The following is a 19,150-nucleotide window of genomic DNA, read 5'->3' on the forward strand; positions in this document are numbered from 1 at the left end:
ACTAAGGGAAAGTAATTATAATCTTCGAGGAGACAAAATCTTGACATTACCAAAAGTAAATACGACTAAGTACGGACTTAAATCACTCAGATACGAAGGAGCCAACCTGTGGAATAAACTACCGAATGAATACCGAAAAGCGGACTCTTACAAACTGTTCAAGAAACAGATATTAGATACAGATTTGGCCGGCCGCTACATGTTGTAATCAAATGCTGATATATCTTAAAACATTTTATACAATTTTATACTATATATTCAATAATCTTAGAAACATTGTAAATAGTATCTTTCTCATCTTTTTCAGTATTTTCATTTATCATTTTCATTACTTTTTCCTTTTATTATTATTATTACTATTTTATTTTGTGACTATTCCTGTAAAGTAGCTGGTTAGCTAAGTGTTTAGTCACGTTAATAAACTTACTTACTTACTTACTTACTTACTTACTTACTTAAAGCATGTATAGTTTTTTTATGGCTATTTGGCGGTTACACTGTGAGAAAGTCCTTCACTTCTCATTTCCGGTCTTAGAGGCCCCTCTCTCGCTCGCGCGCCTCCCCGAGAAAATATTCCTCACCTCGCAACACTGGCTAAATTTGTTTTTCGTGAATTTTTGTCTATGCCAGTGTTATGAGTAGAAATTACTGATTTTCCAGCAAGAATAACAACTGTTTTACTGTTAATATTTTGGTCTAGTCTAAGAATCTAATAAACAACAAAAATACTCTAAGATGGCAGAATAGTGCTTAGATTGGTTATGAAATACTGAAAGTCGATTCTGAGCTAGGGTTGGTGGGTGATAGCCCTCATCATATGTAGATTGAGTTTGTTTCTTCAAAGATTACTAGGGAAATACTACTTTTTGGCCCTCCCAATACCCAACATTTTTTTTCTCTGTTCGCGAACGGAATTCTGTAAAGCATGCAATCGGATTGATTCGGCAGCGAGCGCAATTTTTCGATCTTACCCGCGAACGTCCTTGTTTTCTTGCGGAAAAATTAAAATGTTATTCACAAGCCGCGGCCTAGGTCGTTCCATATTGGGAAAAACTGTCCATTCTGTCTTGCAGTACGTCCCTCGGCCGCCATTTCAAGACCTCAGGAACATGCAGGTTTTCCTTATTCGGACTTGCCAACCGGTAAAAAACATATATTTATTTTTCAATTCCATCTACACTTATAGAAGATGTGTATAAAAATCATTTTCAGTTATTATAGCTTTTCTCTCTTTTTCTCCATATACCCAACACAAGACCTGGGCGTGAAGTGTGTTCATGCCGAATATAATTTTCATTCGATCACCTTGTGCCCTCAAATCCTCCTGTCTCCACCCCAACACTCCTTTTTCTGCACTTGCCACACGGCCTACACCAAAAATCCTTTTTGAATTACTTGTTAACGTTAACGGGGCGTAAAAAATACTTATAAAGTTTTAATTTTAGCTAGTCATCAGCTACCAGTGGTTAGCAGAACCACTGTATTTAAACTGAGCTGTGGACTCAGTCGGTTCCTTTCCTAAGAGACAGAAATCTTTACATCAGAAATTGAAGGCCTTTCGTTAAAATAGTCACAAACCACAAGGAAAACTATATGTGCATTTGCGGACTCAGTCGGTTCCATTCTAGGGAACAGAAATCTTTATGTCATAAATTGGAGGCCTTTCTTAAAACAGTCACAAACTACTGGGAAAACTATATGTACAATGATCAGGTTTTTTGCTTATTAACAGCTTGTGCATTCAGGGAATCAAGATATTATTCGATTCAGTGATACTCAGTTCACTGTTAACACTTGTGACTACAACTGCAGTTTCAACTGTTTGAGCGGTTTTCAGCTGAGTGTCAAAAATCAGTCCGCGCTTGCTTTGGTTTTGCATTTACTACTCTCTGTGATTGGCTATGAAAACTCGCGCCGCTCCCACCTGTTTTCCCACGCTTGGCGCCGTTACGTGTATTTGCTTCGAATTCTGATTGGTTCATTGCGTTGTTTGCGCGTTTGTGTTATTGGCCAGAGTTATTATTTTGATTAAGGCTTTACGACACTCAACTAAAACCCGCTCTTTCTCCAACCGGAATACAGACCACTATGAATCGCACAAGTTCAGAACGAGACTGGTAGACTCCTTTCGTCCACATTTTAGCCAAAGGACTTGGGTCTAACCATCATCTGTGAGGTTTTCAACACCTGCAGACTGTCCTTCCAATAATACCACACCATTCCTTTGGAATCCGTCTTTCCGGCGCCCATGTACTGTCCGTTTAAATTCGAGTCGTGGCAGCTGTTATACCACCATGCACCCACGCTCTTCACCGCACAGTTGTCCCCTCTGTCGTTATCATTGTCTCGGTCCATAGTAGTAAAACACGAAGCATTGTGATAGGACAGAGAATCACCGGCATTTCCCGAGTAGGAGCCGACGGTAAGTTCGTACTTTTGTGACTCGCTTGCGACGCTGAAATCTCCATATTTGGCGATGGCCATCGCTCCGTCCCAGTCTGAAACTTCCACAAGCAAAACCGAAGGCTTAGCTTGGGACAGTCGACTGATTTTGTCGTTTCCGAGCCAAAACTCCCGCGCGAGATCTCCAAAGCCGCGCTTATAGGCACCCCAGTCACGGAAAAAGTTAGTGGTGCCGTCCAGTCTCCTCTGAATAACCGCCCATCCACCGCCGTCAGTGTGCATATCGCAGAAGACTGGGAACGGAGACTGACCGTCTGGGTTGATCGTGTAAACACCACTAGTGCGCACGCCCGACGAATACAAAGTAGAACAGTCACGTGCTAAAACGTAACGAGGGTAAATATATCATTCATCTCATTTTTGTACTTTCTTTATATATTTTTCCATTTTTTTATCTACCCAGGAAAAGCAATTCTGATCGACAGTTTTTCTACTTTTTTGTGACAAGAAAGGAAAGTTGCTAGGCCAAGGAACATTTTAAAAAACCAAGGTAACGAGAGCCTAATCCAAAACCACCATTGTTGAAACGATTGCGTTTAAACAGTTAGTGCTGACTAAAAATTTGAAATAAAGGACATTGGTCGGAAATTGGCATGAAAATTATACTACATATCTTTCCACCTCTTTCAAATCACAGCAAACGAATTAACTTTTTGTCAATAAAACTCTTCAACGAACCTGTCTTTACACGCAGATTAAACTCTGATCGCGCTCGGAAGAGGGTACTGCTTGCCACGCATGCGTATTTGCCCTGGTCGTCCGGCTGCAAGTCCCGGATGGTCAAGCTATGTTCAGTGGTGTCCAGTCTCTCACTCGGTAACTTCCCTGTGCAAATAGGTTCCCAGGTGATTATGGGCTTAGGATCACCTGTGGCAGTGCAGTTAACCGTAACCTACAAGGATCGGATTGGAAGACATCAGTCTAATAAAAAAGTAAACACAAAACAGGCAAAGGACAGGATCCAAGGAACCCTGGACCACTGAGTCAAGAAAAAAATGTTCAATATGTTGCGTGATGAGTTTTCAGTGACAATTTGCAATCATAATCAGGAAATAAAAGTCAAAAAACTGTACATAAATAAATATTAAAAATGATAATTGATTTAAGTAGTTAAAAACTAGCTAAAAACTGGTAACGGGTAGCTCATTGTAAAAAGTTTTTTAGAAGATACTTTCTTAAATTAGGCTTAAAACTATTCAAGCACTGGCTAAGCTTAATTTAGGTGGTAAATTATTCCATATGTTAACAATTCTATAAGTAAAGGATCTCTGTCCTGTTTTATATAATAAATTGCTGTGATAAGAGAACGACATAAGGAAGAAAGAACTGATGTATTGAAAATTCTAATCGACGATCTTGACACGTTCGACTGAGAAAGCCAGTTTTTAAATGACACAAATAACAATTTGTGACTACTTAATTTGAACAATTTGTTCGATTCTGCGTGACTGTTGTTTCGGGTCTACCTGAAAACAAGGGCACTTTGGCCTTAGTAATAAAAGGTAATTGCTATGAAGTCAGACAGACTTTAAAATTATATGTTTTTGTTGGCATTTTTGACCTTGACCGTGCACAAATAGATTTCGAAATGTGTTGGAGCAATCGCACCAATAGAAGTGTTCCTGTTAAGACATTCATTTACGTTATAACAAAGGATTGTGCACGGTCGCGGTTCTTCCAACAAAAATTGCAGCAGCATTACTATCAATTTTGAAGATGTCGAGGTTTCATAACCTCACACAATTAACTATGTTAAGTTAAATCTTATGCCAAATGTGAACGGCCATATCTTTCAGTAAATGGATACAAAATTTGACGGGAAAGGCCGCATGTTGAAAAACTCGCAAAATAAACCTGCACTCTTTTTTTAGCGACTCGTGATATAACGTGAAAAACTGAAGTAGTGCCAGTACGACGTGGCGAAATCTCCCAAATGTTCAACAACATCTGGGGTGTTATTATACGACTCGTTTTAATTTTTACTCACTTTAAGCAGAAAATATACCGCATAAAGAACCAAAAGGGTCTTACCGATGTGCCAGCAAACTTCTCAATTACGGGTAGCGGTGTGACGATGAACTTGGGAGTCACTGCTAACACTAGCTGAGTAACCGCCCGTGATGATCCTCCAGGGCTGGTTGCTTTGCAGATGTAGCTCCCAGCATCCTCCTTTTCCGCGCGCAATATCGTCAATCTGTGTCCCCTAATTATCGTTCGCCTTCGTGGCAGTTTTCCGAGTACCTTAGCCCACGTGACCACCGGTGAAGGAAAACCTATCACCTGACAGGTTGGTAAAATGACATTTTCTCCTCTATTCGCGAAAGTTGGACCTGGATCAACGTAAACGCGAGGAGAGGCTGAAAAATAAATACACAATTAGAAGACGTTTGGCAAAGCTGAAGTCTAAAACCTGTTGTTAATTGATAGTGTGTATTGTCAAAGTCAAACTGCAAATGCAAATTTAATTTGCCATACAGTTTTGCCAATCATTTCGCATATTCGACGAATTTGAATAACTTATCAGTTGCTGGCTACAAACCAGAGGCAAAATTGAAATGGCAAAGAATCTCCGCGAATTTTTATCCTGAAATTCAGCCATTCTTTTTACCCCCGGGGGAACTCCCACAAAAAAGTAACGGGGTGATCCCGGAAATTTTGAAAAGAACCCTTAAAAGGTACCAGAATTCTATTGTGGGCGTGGTCCGAGCAATTTTTTACCACTTACAAGTACGAACTCTCAAACAATACGCCAAGTAACAGTTGACTGACATTTACTTCGCGTCGTATTTTTCGACTCAATACTCTAAAAGGTACCGCCATACCTCTGATGGAAGTCATTTTAGATTTTAGCGACCTAAGGGGTAAATAACCAGGAATTTTAACCCGTAAAAGGTTAAGAAATGCCGTGAGATGAAGCCCGTAAAATCAGCTGATAGCTTAGAAATGGCCATAAATTTCAAGTAATATACTGAGATTTCAGCGTCCTCACCCAGCAGTAGGCCCGCAACTTTCAAAAGCTCTATTTTCATTGGACCCTGATAACCTGCAGCTGCATTGTTTTTTAGGGCTGGGAGAATTGTTCTGTTGTATGTTCTTTTATTCTTTCCGCCAGCCATGTAAGACATTGTAAACAGTGCAGGTCTCTCCTCGCCCAGGACACCTTTAACACCCTAACAGAAATCATATATCTATTGTTAACAAGACTAAGGTCGAGCCTACCTTGAACTCTCAGCCGGACCGTAGCCTGAGCGATTCCCGAGGGGCTGTTAACAGTGCACAAGTACAAGCCACTATCAAAGAACAACACTCGCTTAATCTTCAACACTCCAGACTCCCCAAGAACAGTCCTTCCTTCGGGCAGTCGCTTTCCGAGCCTTCTCCAAGTCACCACAGCCGTGTTATATCCCCGACCGGAACACGTGAATTTCGCTGTCTTGTTCTCAGACACCGTCTGCTCCGAAGGCATCACAATTATCCCAGGGGCACTGATCACGTGACCTGATCCTTTGCTCTGTTGACCAACGGGTTCTTTACCCAACAAGTCGTTTTCACACCCCATGCATTTGTCCCCTTTTTCGCCCTTCATTCCCGTGATTCCTTGTGGTCCTTGTTGGCCGGGTATTCCTGGGTCTCCTTTGGGCCCTCCAGGGCCCTCATCTCCCTTTTCGCCTTGAGCTCCTGTTTCCCCGGGAGCTCCTTTTACGCACATCTTCGAGTTGGCGTCGGCGACGCAGAAGGCATTGATGGCATACGTTATGGAGCTCGCTATTTCTTGTTGAATTTCCGGTGTAATCGAATTTCTGCTTGAAACAGATCGACTGCTGCGGCCTCCAGATAATTTCTTGGAGCTCAAGTCTGCAAGAATAAAATATTTTGTTTTAAAACTGTTTGCCATCAGGCAATTTCTCCTCGAGGGTTTTTACTTTTAGTTCTCTAACTATGCTTTCGCAGCTTATTTAGATGAAACAGTTATGACATGAAAACAAGAGAAAGAAAATAACATGTCATCAGACTTTTTACCCCGTAAAGATAGAGAGAGGATATCGATTAACAATATGAATCTCCCCCCACCCCTCCCTACCCCATTCAAGTCAAGATGGGATTTCTTTAAAACTGTCTTGTTTTCAGTGTCAAATGGTTTATTTCGAGATAATAGTCAAAAATAAAATTGTTTCAGTGATCTAATATGTAGCACAATTTCTAGCATAACAATGTTTGACACATTGAAGTTTTCATCGCCTTTTAGTCGCAATTTAAGTTTGAAATAGCAGTGGGGTGTTACTAAACTCTTGGCACAATTTGTTTCATCGTTTTTCACTTTAAATCGATATCTTTTGTTCTTCGTTAGAAAAATCTCCATAATTAATATTGTTCGCTCTCTGAACTGTTTACTGATTAAAGATCAGTTACGTAGGGCGCTCACCATTATTTGAGAACTGGCCAGCCAGAACGAACAGTTCGTAAATAAGAGTGCGCCGTTTATTAATTTTTAAGGTCGGGATCTACAAATTCTTCGAAATTACATAATCAGAGAAATGCAAGTGCCACTTTGAAGAAATTCTAAGAACTGGCGTATAACCAAGCCTTCAAATTGGAGAATTCCGCCTGTGAAATGACCCGGGACTGCCCAGCCAGTTGTGATAAATTGAAAGTGCGTCACAAGTCATTCATCTCAAAAACATTAGCCTGAATTTTTCAAGCCTTTTTGACAAATGACAAGTTCTTTGTTCATAATTTGTCTCGGATTTTTCCATCCCTTCTTTAGATATTCTATTTTCTTCTCTTCGACGTTTTTCTTTCAGGAACAGTCAATTTGTTTAAGGTTCACTTTTTGCGACAAATTGATGTATACTGATAATTGGTACCTTTCGAGATTTGTTTTTTTTTTTTTCAAGTTTTCAAAGATGCATAAAAATCACCGTAAAAAGGTCAAAATTAAGCCTTGTGCCATGATGAAATCAGTTCTGTTTCGATGTTTTCAGGAATCTGTGGAATCTGTGGATGAAATCCTGAAGTTTAACCCAAACACAAGGCACATCAAGGGTGTTGCGCATCAAGCAGCCCTAACATACTCATGCCGGTAATATTTGACGTTTGAGAATGGAATCATTCAGTGTAAGGTAATATCTTAAACATTTAAACTCTTGAGCTCGCGGCACTTGCCTGTTGTACTGTTTATTATGAAACTGCGCTGTACAAGATGGTTTTAACTTTTCAGTCTGTAAATGACACCCCAACGTTTGATCGTTCGACCCTGAAAGCGTTGTTTTGTTTCTCTACGCTCAGTAAAATCAATTATAAGAGGTGGTCAACAACAGTGAAAGGATTAAAGATGGCGACAAAAATCCTTACCTTTATCACAACAATTCATCTTCGTTTCTTCAAACTCGTTTAATCTTTCCTCATAGTGCGCTATTTTCAGCTCCAATCTGACAAACAACGCGCCGATAATGAGGAAGGATAGAACATATAGGGCCGTGAGGATATAAACGTGTGAATCTCTCTTTGGAGAAGACATACTGCGGTTTTTCTAGCTTATAGCTCAACCGAAGTGAACAAAAATAGATTAAGGTCGAGTTAGAGAACGCACTAGAAACGTGATAGGACCGCTGGCAATCCGTGCCCCTGATGCGAACCCGACAGGAGTCACAGCGATAAATGGAACATATGATCGATCAAAATAGATATCAAATGTTCGATCAAAATGATATCGAATGTGTTCAAAGCTCCACGACACGCAAGTTCAAATACCCCTGCTTTGTACTGCAAGGCTAGGCTGAGCCATTTTGAGGCATCAGTATATCGTCCAAAAGTGTCTTTGCCTAACCCTTTGATTCAAGTTTCAGACACCATGCCCTCTTGATACAAACAGTTCATATATCGCTGAGAATGAAAGTTCCGAAGTTTTTCAGGGTACAGAAGTTATTTGAATTTACAGTGCCCTAAACCCAGAAATTTGATCGGTGACAACGATAAACGAGTCTGATTTCTTCAAACACGACCGAAAAAAATCCGGCTTTCGCGTATAAATGCGTAGTTGTTGCATCAAAAAAATCCCAATGTGAGGTCATTGGGAGATTAGGAGGAAAAACATCTAGGAGGTTTCAGGAATAATAATAATAATAATAATAATAATAATAATAATAATAATAATAATAATAATAATAATTATAATAATAATAATAATAATAATAATAATAATAATAATAATAATAATAATAATAATAATAATAATAGCTCCAAAGATCAATGATCGCCAATACGTTTCAAGATGAAGCTGTTAATTTATTCCATAACCTTCCCCTCTCTTTAAGAAACTGCATGGATCCAATTTTATTTTTTAAGGAGACGAAGAAATTGCTACAAGATAAAGCCAGGTCCAGACTGTGATTGATTTTCATTTAGCGTTTGGAACACATAATTTGTTATTCATTTTAACATTGTTTTTTCTTAAGTTTGTCTTAGTTGTAATTAATTTTAGTTAGATATTAACGGATGAAGAGCCATAATGGGATGAGACGTGAAAGAGCTGGCGGCTCCCTCTCTCCACTTCCAAACACTCCCACCCCCCCCCCCCCCCCCTTTTCTTCCCCGCATTTCCTTGGCGCAAAGTCAGCAAACTAAAAATAGAGTTTCTTTAATACATTGATTCTATTCCACATATCTCCGTCTTGAAGAAAGAGGAGAATTAGACATTAAATCTTTAAAAATTGCACTGTCACTTGAAATCCAGAAGTTCATTTTCATGTCTTCGCCCTACTTCAGCTGTGCATGCCATCGTCCCGTCACGCGCGTGTGCAACTCGCGAGTCAAGTTAGAGTGTACGTAACTCCACTGGCATGCGTGGCTACGGCATGAACGGTGTCCGCATTTAGAATAAACAATTGCAAAACATCGCTGATGTTTTTGCCTATCTTAAAAGAGTTTTCGGCCATATCCAACACTCACAATCAAATTACCCATTTTCTTATAGTCAATGAAATAACCACACAAAACAGTGCACAAAATAGTGCCAAAATTTCAGTATCACAGCAGAAATAGCAACAGCACTTGAAAATGAAACATTCTGATAAACTGGAAACCACGTAAGACTGGGTGATCATCGCCAAAATGGCGAACATTGCCATCGCCGCGAATCGCTTTTTCTGGTTTTTATCGGTGTACCAGTTTTCATCTATCTATGGCCTCGCTTCCTCTTCGAGTTTTCAACAAGTTTGTCAAAAAGAATTCCCCTGTGAAAAAAGTAAATATTAAATAAATAAATAAATAAATAAATAAATAAATAAATAAATAAATAAATAAATAAAAATAACTTTTTTGTTTCAGGAGAAGACTAAGTGCCATAGCAAACAGGGGAGCAGAGAGGAAGAGAGGAAATGTTTTGCTTCAGTTCAGTTATACTCACCAGCTTTGTAGGATGAGCGTACAAGCGGCCCGCTGGCTGTGTAGGCAAAACCGAGTTCATTTCCTACTGCCTCCCAATGCTTGAATTTCTCAGGGGTTATGTACTCTGTAACCTGTGAGAAAAATAAACGGAGAGATCATGGCACCAGAGAAATAATCGTGGACAACATAAGCGTGTAAAGCTACATGAACGTGCAAGAAATATCATGAAATAATGCTCCACAAATCCTCAACTGTTTCTTAGCTATCAAAATGTCTACTTTCCCGACTGTTCTTATACAATTTATATTTCGTATGGCACTAGTCAGAATATGTTTGTTAGTAACATCAAGATGATATGCCTGGCCATCATTTCGTTTTACTTATATACTGTATGTTTGCTCAAGTAAAAGTACCAAGAGGAGAAATTTGATACTAGCGTGCGTTTTGCGAAAATCCGACAACTTATCGGGCCAGATAGGGATTTATAAGAGTCCATTTTTTATCGACGGGTGGTAAGTTTCAGTCAAGTTAGTTAAGGTAAGTTAAGTTTAACGAGAGTGACACTTAACAGTCTGTTACGACTAACAAACCTGTGGCCCTCAGGTTCTGAATCGAATTGGAATTTGGAAATGTTGGTTTTTGAGGAGAGGGGAAAACAGGAGAACCCGACGAAAAACCTCTCGGAGCAAGGGCGAGAACCAACAACAAACCCAACCCACATATGACGCCGAGTCCGGGAATCGAACCCGGGTCACACTGGTGGGAGGCGAGTGCTCTTACCCGCACTGCGCCATCTCTGCTCCCCTCAAAAAAAAAAAATTAAAATGGAATTGACTATGGAATGGTGTAAAGCATTTCATTGAGTGGATCTTACATTACCTTTAGATGGAGCCGTGTGGGTTGCATGTATTGTCCTAATGTCACACAGTCCACATTAGCCTCACGGAGATCTGTTAAACCAAGAGACAAGTTTAAAACTTGTATAACAGGTTCACATTTAGAAGGAAAACAGTGACAATGTTAATGATTTCCACTTATGCTTCCTCCCCCCCCCCCCCCCACCTGTCCACCCCACTTCCCTACAAATAAACTTACCGTAAGTATTGTTTTTTCAGAAAGAAAAGGAAAACCATTTGCACCCTACAGACTACGGGTAGTCAAAAACTAAGTACACGTAAATAATTTGCCTCTCTTCCTGTAGTTTTGTATATCCTTTGGGTGGTGGCAAGGGCATCATACACACTTTTTCAATTTAAAACATGGCAACTGTACACCAAAATAAATAATGGTCTTGTCTTCTATATTTCAACCGACAATTTTACAGCCCTTTTCATTCCGTAAGCACCTCCCCTTTCCTCTTATTTTTCTCGTAATATATCAAACACGAGAAGGTGTGTTTCATCAGATATCCAAACACTGAGAAGTAGGTTGAAAAAACGAGGTGTTTGGATATCTGATGAAACACACTTTCGAGTGTTTGATACGGCTTCTCAAATGATCAATAATTCTTGGAGAAATTCAAGGCTAAAGTTTGCAAAATTTTATGGTAATTAGGATCACATATCCAAACCACGGTAACGGTAGTGATTTTCTTTGTTTTCTCTTGATGAATTGTTAATGAGTTTGAGAAAGATCAGTAAAGATCGCTGGAAGGCACATGGAAACAGAAAACAGTTAGGATTTACATGATGCCATGGCAATATTCATTGTACAATTTTTATTCGTAGTCACCAAGGAGAGATATTCGAAGATAACAGTGTCTTGTATGATAGAATATAACTTCTCTAGACCCTGCCCCCCAATAAGCATGAAAATCATACAGAAACGGGAAGGGGGGGGGGGGGGGGGCGGAGAGTTTGGACGTCCATGGTGCCAACAAGTACTGTCGAACTAAGAATGCGGTGTATAATAGAAGGATGGTCCATGTGCTTTATCCTGCACTGAATTTCAAGTTTTACCTTTCAAGGCTTGCAGGACCTCGTCATCCTTTTCACCCAGTCCCAGCATCAAAGAACTCTTGGTCACCATGTTGGGTCGAATTCTTTTCACGTGTCTTAGTACCTCCAGTGATTGTTTGTAGTTGGCTCTTGGGTCACGCACAAGCCTTGGATAAATAACAACATGTTTGAAACAACGATCTACATGTATAGTTTATCAATAACATATGATATTAGCCACTTGGGATGTCAGAAGATTACACAAAAAGCATTCATTTGGATGGTCAGAATTGAGGTTTTCAACCCCAGACTCAAAGTTGAAAGATGTGCTTTGTATAGCATTAAAAACAGCTCCACAGGAAAGTACTGCAAAAAAACTTTCATTGGGATTATCACAATATTATTTGGAATTCATTCTATCCATACACTCAAACGTACAGCCACTTTGTACAGCTAAATAAAAGGCACTACTGCAGTTAAGCAATGCCCAACAGCTCTCGCTTGATAGTAAGCTAATATACTTCTAGATTTCATCCACACACTCAAAAGTTGAAACCAAAATAATGACAAGATTCAAGCCTTGACTTTACTGGAGAAAGGACCAACTAAAATGCAATTTTTCCTTGTTCATCACTTCTTGTAAGTCTAATAACCTGCAGTACAACTATCTCTGTATCTAAATCTTGACAAGAGGTGCTGTACAGTGGGTGATTAAAAAATTAATTAGAAATCTATACTCACAACTGCAGCCTGTCCACAGTCTCAACATTATGAGCATATACATCCAGTCCTGATTTCACAACGGCCTCTACACCTTTCAGATCACCTCGGAAGTCCCCAGTCAAGCATTCCACAAGTATGGATGGACTCCTAAATAGGTCATGGAAATTTCATGACTGACATGGGACATGGTTGATACAATGATTGCAAAACGATAGTGGTTATGAAACAATAAAAATGTGGTTTTTTAACATGTACATGTACAGGGAGGAACGTTGTGGATTGGTAGTGGTTAGGGTGCAAAAGTACATGTATAAAACGACTGGTCACTGTTATAGTTATGGTGGTAGTTTTAAGGGTCCTGAGCCAAGACTGAAACTGTTTGCCAACCAACTGATTTGGTATCTCTTAGGAATGAATATGAATTATGCGCCATGCCAACAAAATGAGATTCCAGTACCTTTTGTGAATTTTCCAACAATGACCCACCTTATTTTTATTAAAGAGAAAGCCCCCCCCCCCCCTCCCCCCAACCCCGCATCTCTGGCATTAAACCCCAGTTACTGTTCACTAAATACATGTACCTCTTCTTGATTTGTGTCACTGTTTCCGCAAAATGGGAAGCTCCTCCATCTGGTAAATCTTTAAACAATCACACAAAATTTCATTAATATCACCAGTAGATAGGAAGTTTTGATTAAAAATTTAGAGTGGTTTTCAATTCTTGAGTGTTGTAAAACCAAAACCAAGTATTTGGTACTCCAACGAATAACAACAGACATAAACAGCACTCTGAACCAATCAGAATTTAGATCAAATACACGTACAGTGTAACCAGCTTCATGTTCAGGAAAATATTGATTTTGGATTGGCTTCCCACAGGTTGTAAAAATGGTGTGAACTTTGCCTATCAATCATAAAGCACAGTAAAGCAATACCAAAGCAAGTTAAAAAGGCACAATTACTTTCGGCAATAACCACTCTACCAAACGTTTTTGAAAGAGGAAATAATGGTCTCTCTAGGACCATTGAAGCAAGTCCAGTCCATTGATCAGTGAACATGACATCTAATAAAGTATATATTTGCCACTATTGTGGATACAGTGCAACTTGTATGTCCATGACACGAAATGTGAGACTACTGTAATAATTATAATAATATTGTATCTTTTTGTGAGCGCGTGACCATTCAAATGAAAACTAGCTGCTGAGCAGTACTTTCCTGTGTTGCTGTTCATTATCTGTACAAGGTGGTTCTAAGTTTTGAGACTGTGGAATACATTGTAAGGTGTGACCATCTGAAAAAAAAGCTTCTTGTGGACAGACTATGTGTTTTTTAAATTGCTGTGGTATAATTGCCTCATTATGCTTTACAAGGTGCTTCTAACTTTTGACTCTGTAGCTGACATCCTCAAATGTGACCATTCATATTAATTAAAGCTATTGAGCAACTTTCCCAGCTTACCGCTTATTTTTAATATCAAGAAAGAATCAGATTTGGAATAATTATTTTTTATTTTCAACTCGAACACCCTTGATAGTGAGAGTTTAGGGCCAGTAAACTGTGAGACAAAATTGTAATAACCCAGACTGTCAAGTTTTGACTGCCACACCCAGTGGTATCAGTATTAGGGCTGTCACCTGTGACATCTGAAGACTCATACCTTGACATTTAAAACTGGTGAGTTTGGCAGTTGCTGAATGTAGGTCAATCCCACTCACAAAGCAACAAGTTTGTTGCAAGTTTGTTTGAAACTCAATGTGCAGTTCCAAATCCATACCCACCCCAAGGAAAGCCATCAGAAATTCCTAGGGGGAGGGGGGTCTTAAAAGCAAAGTATGGAGCTAAACCGGAATTTCCTGGGGGAGAGGGTGCAAAACAAAAAACCTTCCATCGGGGGAGTATGGATATTTTTTGGAACTGCACAATGTAGCACAAGAGTTCAACCTGGACACCAGTTCCTTTTAACTCTACCCACCATCTCTATCAACAGAAGTGACAACTATATAGTCCAGTCCCCAGCGTCTGATGGCCTCGGCAGTGTTAGCAGGTTCATTGGGATCAGGAGGGGGAGGCTTCTTGTTGGTTTTAACAGAACAGAATCTACAGCCTCTCGTACACTGGTCACCAAGAATCTGAAGAGAAAAAATGTTAATTCTCAAGACTTTTGTCCAGTAATGTACAACCTTTGACTTTGTAAGTATCTTTAGACATGAAATTTAAGCAAGTCTCATTCCCTTAAGACAAAACCAAAGTCTTCTCAAATTAAGAAAATATCATAGTTATACAGTTATGTGACACTGTGGTGCATTGGCACTGAAAACAATGTTTTGAAGTTTAACAACAAGTTGAACAACACAACTTATAAGCTCACTCAATTCAGCAGTGGGTGTTGTTACTGTAATTCTACTTTTGAAGAGATAGTGTTACTAATTAATTTGTTAATAACAACATAGGTGCCATAAGCAGTTGACCTGCACCCGTCAAAAGCTCTTTTTTCACTGAACCCTGATAACCTGCTGCTGAATTGTTTTTAGGGCTGTTTATTGTTCCATAGTTTGTTCTTTTGTCCTCTCTACCAGCCAAGTAAGACACTGCTGACATTATTGAGGAGCAGGAATGGCCAGTGGTGAGAGCACTTGCCCCCCACTAATGTGACCCAGGTTCGATTCCCGGACTCGGCATCATATGTGGGTTGAGTTTGTTGTTGATCCTCGTCCTTGCTCAGAGAGGTTTTACTCTGGTTACTGCAATTTTCACCTCTCCTCAAAAACCAACACTTCTAAATTCCAATTCAATTTGGAAAGTGTCTCCAATTAGTGCTCTACACTAAATACATTTGACACTTAAATCAAGTGATTTATTTTTTATTTTTATTCTTTTGCAAACAACTTGCCCTCAGGTCTCCCCCACCATAACCTAATTTCACCACATAACTACATATACAGTGATATGTGCTTAAATCAATTCAAAACTTCAACATCACTCCCCCCCCCCCCCCCCTGCCCCTTTTCTGGGGCATCCTCTGAGGTATTTGAAAATAATGGCTTGTTGAATCGAATTTGATGATCAGATGTCCCTCCCCAAAAACAAACATAACAATTTTTAGTACACATTCTCCTCTGAATTTCATTTTCTCTCTTGAACTGGTCAGTGGATCAAGAACCACATGTATATACCGATGGCCAGGAAAAAAGGTGTCACTCTGGAAGACCTTCCATGTCAAATGCCCTACTCCCTAAGCCCAGAGGGTGGGAGGGGGTGGAGGAGACATGTTGAAGGTTCACACTGATCCACACATAACTTGATCATACCATGATTGTTGCAGTTGCTGTTCCATGCTTTCCCCCGCCCCAGCATTCACCAATATTGGGACATTTGGCTTCTTCGCAGACCTACCAAAAATGAGAAACCTAACCATTACACGTACTTTCTATTAACACACCTTCCAAAATTACCACTTATGTCGATCCAGAAAAGTGCCAAACCCTGAATTTGGGTATTTTATGATGTACACATACAAGACAAGCCTTTTTGTCTTTTTCATACAGAATTATTTGACAAGAAATAATTTAGGGTAGGGGACACCTTACGATGTCTATCATACAGTTCATACATCTGATTCGTACGCATTTCTGGATATAATTCTCAAAATATCCAGACTTCAGTTTCTGGATAATTTTGTTCTATATTTTTGTGGGCCTATTTTAGACATGCCTATGATTCTCTTTACTGGCCACCATTTGTTCAGCAAATTGGATAGTTTTTGATTGTTTAATAACTTTCTGTACTTAGACCCTGTCACAAAAAATACTGACATTGTAACAAGAAGTTAAAGTTTGATTACAGAATAAAATTTCCATAATACTTACCGTGGATAGATTAAGCTCTCTTAAAGTTTCCTTGAGTTTATAATAATTTTTGCCAATAGGAATCTCTGTTTTGAGCCATGGTGGTAATCGTAACCTTAACAAAACATCATCAGAGCACACATTTGACTTTAATCTTTATAAAAATAAATCTACTTCCACATCTCTTACACACTGATAATTAAAGAATATATAATGATAATAGGACTGTGTGGAGTTCAATTTGGTCTGTTATCATACGAGTGATTAACAAAATTAGACGACTGCATAGTGGAAGACCGATTTGTTTCATCAGGAGTGTGATTACAAACTGAATTGGATGACACAAAGTCCTGTTACCAATTAATCATAACCATTACAATTTCCAAGAACAAATAGCTGTGAAAAATAAACTTAAGTTCTAGTGAGACGTGATTAAATGGCTGCTATTTCTCTGTTTATGGCAATAATAAATTATTGGTAACATCAGATGCTATTATTCAACACATTGTAACACTGCCCAAATATGGTCAGGGTGCACTCGATGTTTGTCATCCAGACACAACAGATTTCCAGGGATATACAAAATTTTGTGTCAGAGAGAAATAATTATTATGGCAGAATGTTTTAAACAAGTAACAACTTTGGAAGATCATTTCCAGCTTTTCTGCAATAAAACTGCGCTGTTATTAATGTGTTGAATGATAAAGCCGTTATCCTGCTCAGTCTTATGGAATATCACTTGATACTTAGCCAAAAAGGCCATAGTGAGATTGTTAAATAGAAAAGGTATGAATATAATAAAATAAATAAATATCTCAAATTCTGAAAACAACATACCTCTACTTTCTTTCCTCTGAGATTTACGTGCAGTGATTCTCTTTTCTTTTAGCAATACACACGTAATGGCAATAATTTTGAGCAACAAGACATGCTACAACCCAGCTAACTAAAAGCTAACTACAAAATGCTATAATTGGCCCACCATACAAAACTCCTGTAATACAGACACTTTCTCCACAATATATTACTAAAAACTCCATTTTGCAACGATTGTTGTTTATTCTATTATTTTCCAGAAGGATTGCAAGCCAATCCCTTGAAACCTTTAATTATAATATGAGATAGAGCTGCTTGGTTCAACCGAAATTTCCCTCGTTTTAAGGAATGGCATACCTTTGCCCTTTTTTTCTTTTGTAAGGATTTTCCTGTGGAGTCACTTCTCCTGTAATAAATTCTGCCAGACTAGGTCCTTCTGCTATAAACGATTTCTTCTCCGAGGACAGAGAACTCATCTTACGTGAAACACAACCACAGAACAAACTGATTACCTAAACATGAAGATGCAGACAAAGTCAAAAACAGTAAAGGGGTGAATCGAAACATTTACATATGTCGAGTAAAACTGTTGGAAAACGTACTGTGTTGTTTGAAGATGAGAAACACCTTGCAGGTTTAAACGCCAAAATTTTGTTCATGGTCGCCATATTGCGTAATGTTCCCAGTCTCTCTCTCTCCAGAGTCCTCGGGCTCTTTGCCCAGCGGTTGGTCGCCATAAAGAGATTGTCACGATCATCCCGGTCACGATATTGTGTGACTACACATAGCGTGACAGACGGGTTAAAAAAGCAACTGACGACACCTCACGGCATGCGGCATCAAGACCCGGGGCGGGGGGTACTCCCCCATATGGGCTATACGGGGAAGTGTCGCTGGATAGGGTATGGTTTTTGGCCCCTCTGTCCTGAACAGGGTATGTAATTTCAAGCGAGTCTGTCCCGGACCCGTCTTGGAAAGGGTATGGTTGCAAGACTGTCGTTGAGTATTTGGCAATCCGAAATCAGAGACGTTAGTCTCCATTTTTTTTAGTGAACAATGCTTCACGTCAATTGAGTTTCCACCTAAGGTTCACCGCTGTTAATGCGAAATTTTGGGATTTTTCGCCATCACTTCTAGGAAGTGCATTATTTTATCTGTTGTGATTGGTATTCGCGTTTCAATGCGTGGAACATCACGTCCGGTAAGTGACAGTGGGCCTTTAAATGTTATTACTACACTTGTGTAACACAAGAGCTCGATGTTGTCCTCTGTCCTAAATAGGGTCTTAAAATTGAGGGCATTGTCCTTCACAGGGTAGGTATTTAAGGTTATTTTCGTCCTAAACAGGGTCAGGATTTCAAACCCAAGCGGCACCCCTATACCCAAACATGGGTCAAGTGCCCCCCCCCCCCCCCCCGGGGCATCAACACGTGTTTCAATATTCTACCAGAACGATTTACCACGGTTTCAGCAAAATCTATCGCGTAAAATGTCTTTTAAACGTCCTTTGAAGAGACAGGTTTTTAGCTAGATTTAAGATTTAAGTAATTTAAGCAATTTTAAATTATTTCTTTTCTTTTCGATGCTTTTCGTTTCACGCACATGTTTTAGCGAGTTTTTATCACTCCTATATGTAGCGTGGGTAAATAACGTATTGAAGTAATCAGCTTTTGTCTTGATATGGCTCACATATTCGTACAGAACAGGCCAGACCATTCTAAATCAAAGTAATCAGCTCTACAATCAGTTTTATAAATTCTACTTCCCCCATTTTTGTAACTGCACAGAGGTAGTGGCCAATACGAAAGCCTTGTTCCTTTGGCCACTACGCACTTCTTCCCTAGAAGGTAAAATCACTTAAATACAATGCTCTGCATGTTTACTTTCTTACTATAAAAATATATTAATTGTATTTCAGTTGAATAAGTGTGAATAAAATTGAATTGAATTTCTCTGAAAATTGGACCCTTACTAAT

At 39.3% G+C, this 19,150-nt stretch overlaps 2 protein-coding genes and 1 long non-coding RNA gene across 3 annotated transcripts; all 3 read right to left on the reverse strand.

The window, feature by feature from the left end:
- Positions 1-1,138: 1,138 nt before the first annotated feature.
- LOC146485791 (uncharacterized) lies at positions 1,139-1,914 on the reverse strand. Its single transcript, XR_014863351.1, has 2 exons — positions 1,461-1,914; positions 1,139-1,341 (listed from the first exon to the last, which is right to left on the reverse strand). It is a non-coding gene; the product is annotated as an uncharacterized LOC146485791 (long non-coding RNA).
- An 8-nt stretch (positions 1,915-1,922) lies between these two features.
- On the reverse strand, positions 1,923-8,538 carry LOC146485792 (uncharacterized). The gene is made up of 5 exons (XM_085103150.1): positions 7,816-8,538; positions 5,683-6,318; positions 4,495-4,820; positions 3,142-3,355; positions 1,923-2,783 (listed from the first exon to the last, which is right to left on the reverse strand). Exons 1-5 carry the CDS (start codon positions 7,979-7,981, stop codon positions 2,140-2,142), a joined length of 1,986 nt encoding a protein of 661 aa, XP_084959276.1. The 5' UTR covers positions 7,982-8,538; the 3' UTR covers positions 1,923-2,139.
- A 185-nt stretch (positions 8,539-8,723) lies between these two features.
- On the reverse strand, positions 8,724-17,866 carry LOC146485793 (lipoyl synthase, mitochondrial-like). The gene is made up of 11 exons (XM_085103151.1): positions 17,777-17,866; positions 17,532-17,686; positions 16,380-16,473; positions 15,822-15,902; positions 14,486-14,642; positions 13,091-13,148; positions 12,528-12,656; positions 11,808-11,953; positions 10,729-10,799; positions 9,869-9,980; positions 8,724-9,695 (listed from the first exon to the last, which is right to left on the reverse strand). The coding sequence occupies exons 1-11, from the start codon at positions 17,840-17,842 to the stop codon at positions 9,634-9,636; spliced, it is 1,131 nt and encodes a 376-aa protein (XP_084959277.1). The 5' UTR covers positions 17,843-17,866; the 3' UTR covers positions 8,724-9,633.
- Between the last annotated feature and the right edge of the window lie 1,284 nt (positions 17,867-19,150).

The sequence above is a fragment of the Pavona decussata genome, unplaced genomic scaffold (genome assembly GCF_977016875.1).
Source record: "Pavona decussata unplaced genomic scaffold, jaPavDecu1.1 SCAFFOLD_25, whole genome shotgun sequence".
Classification (NCBI taxonomy): Eukaryota; Metazoa; Cnidaria; class Anthozoa; order Scleractinia; family Agariciidae; genus Pavona; species Pavona decussata.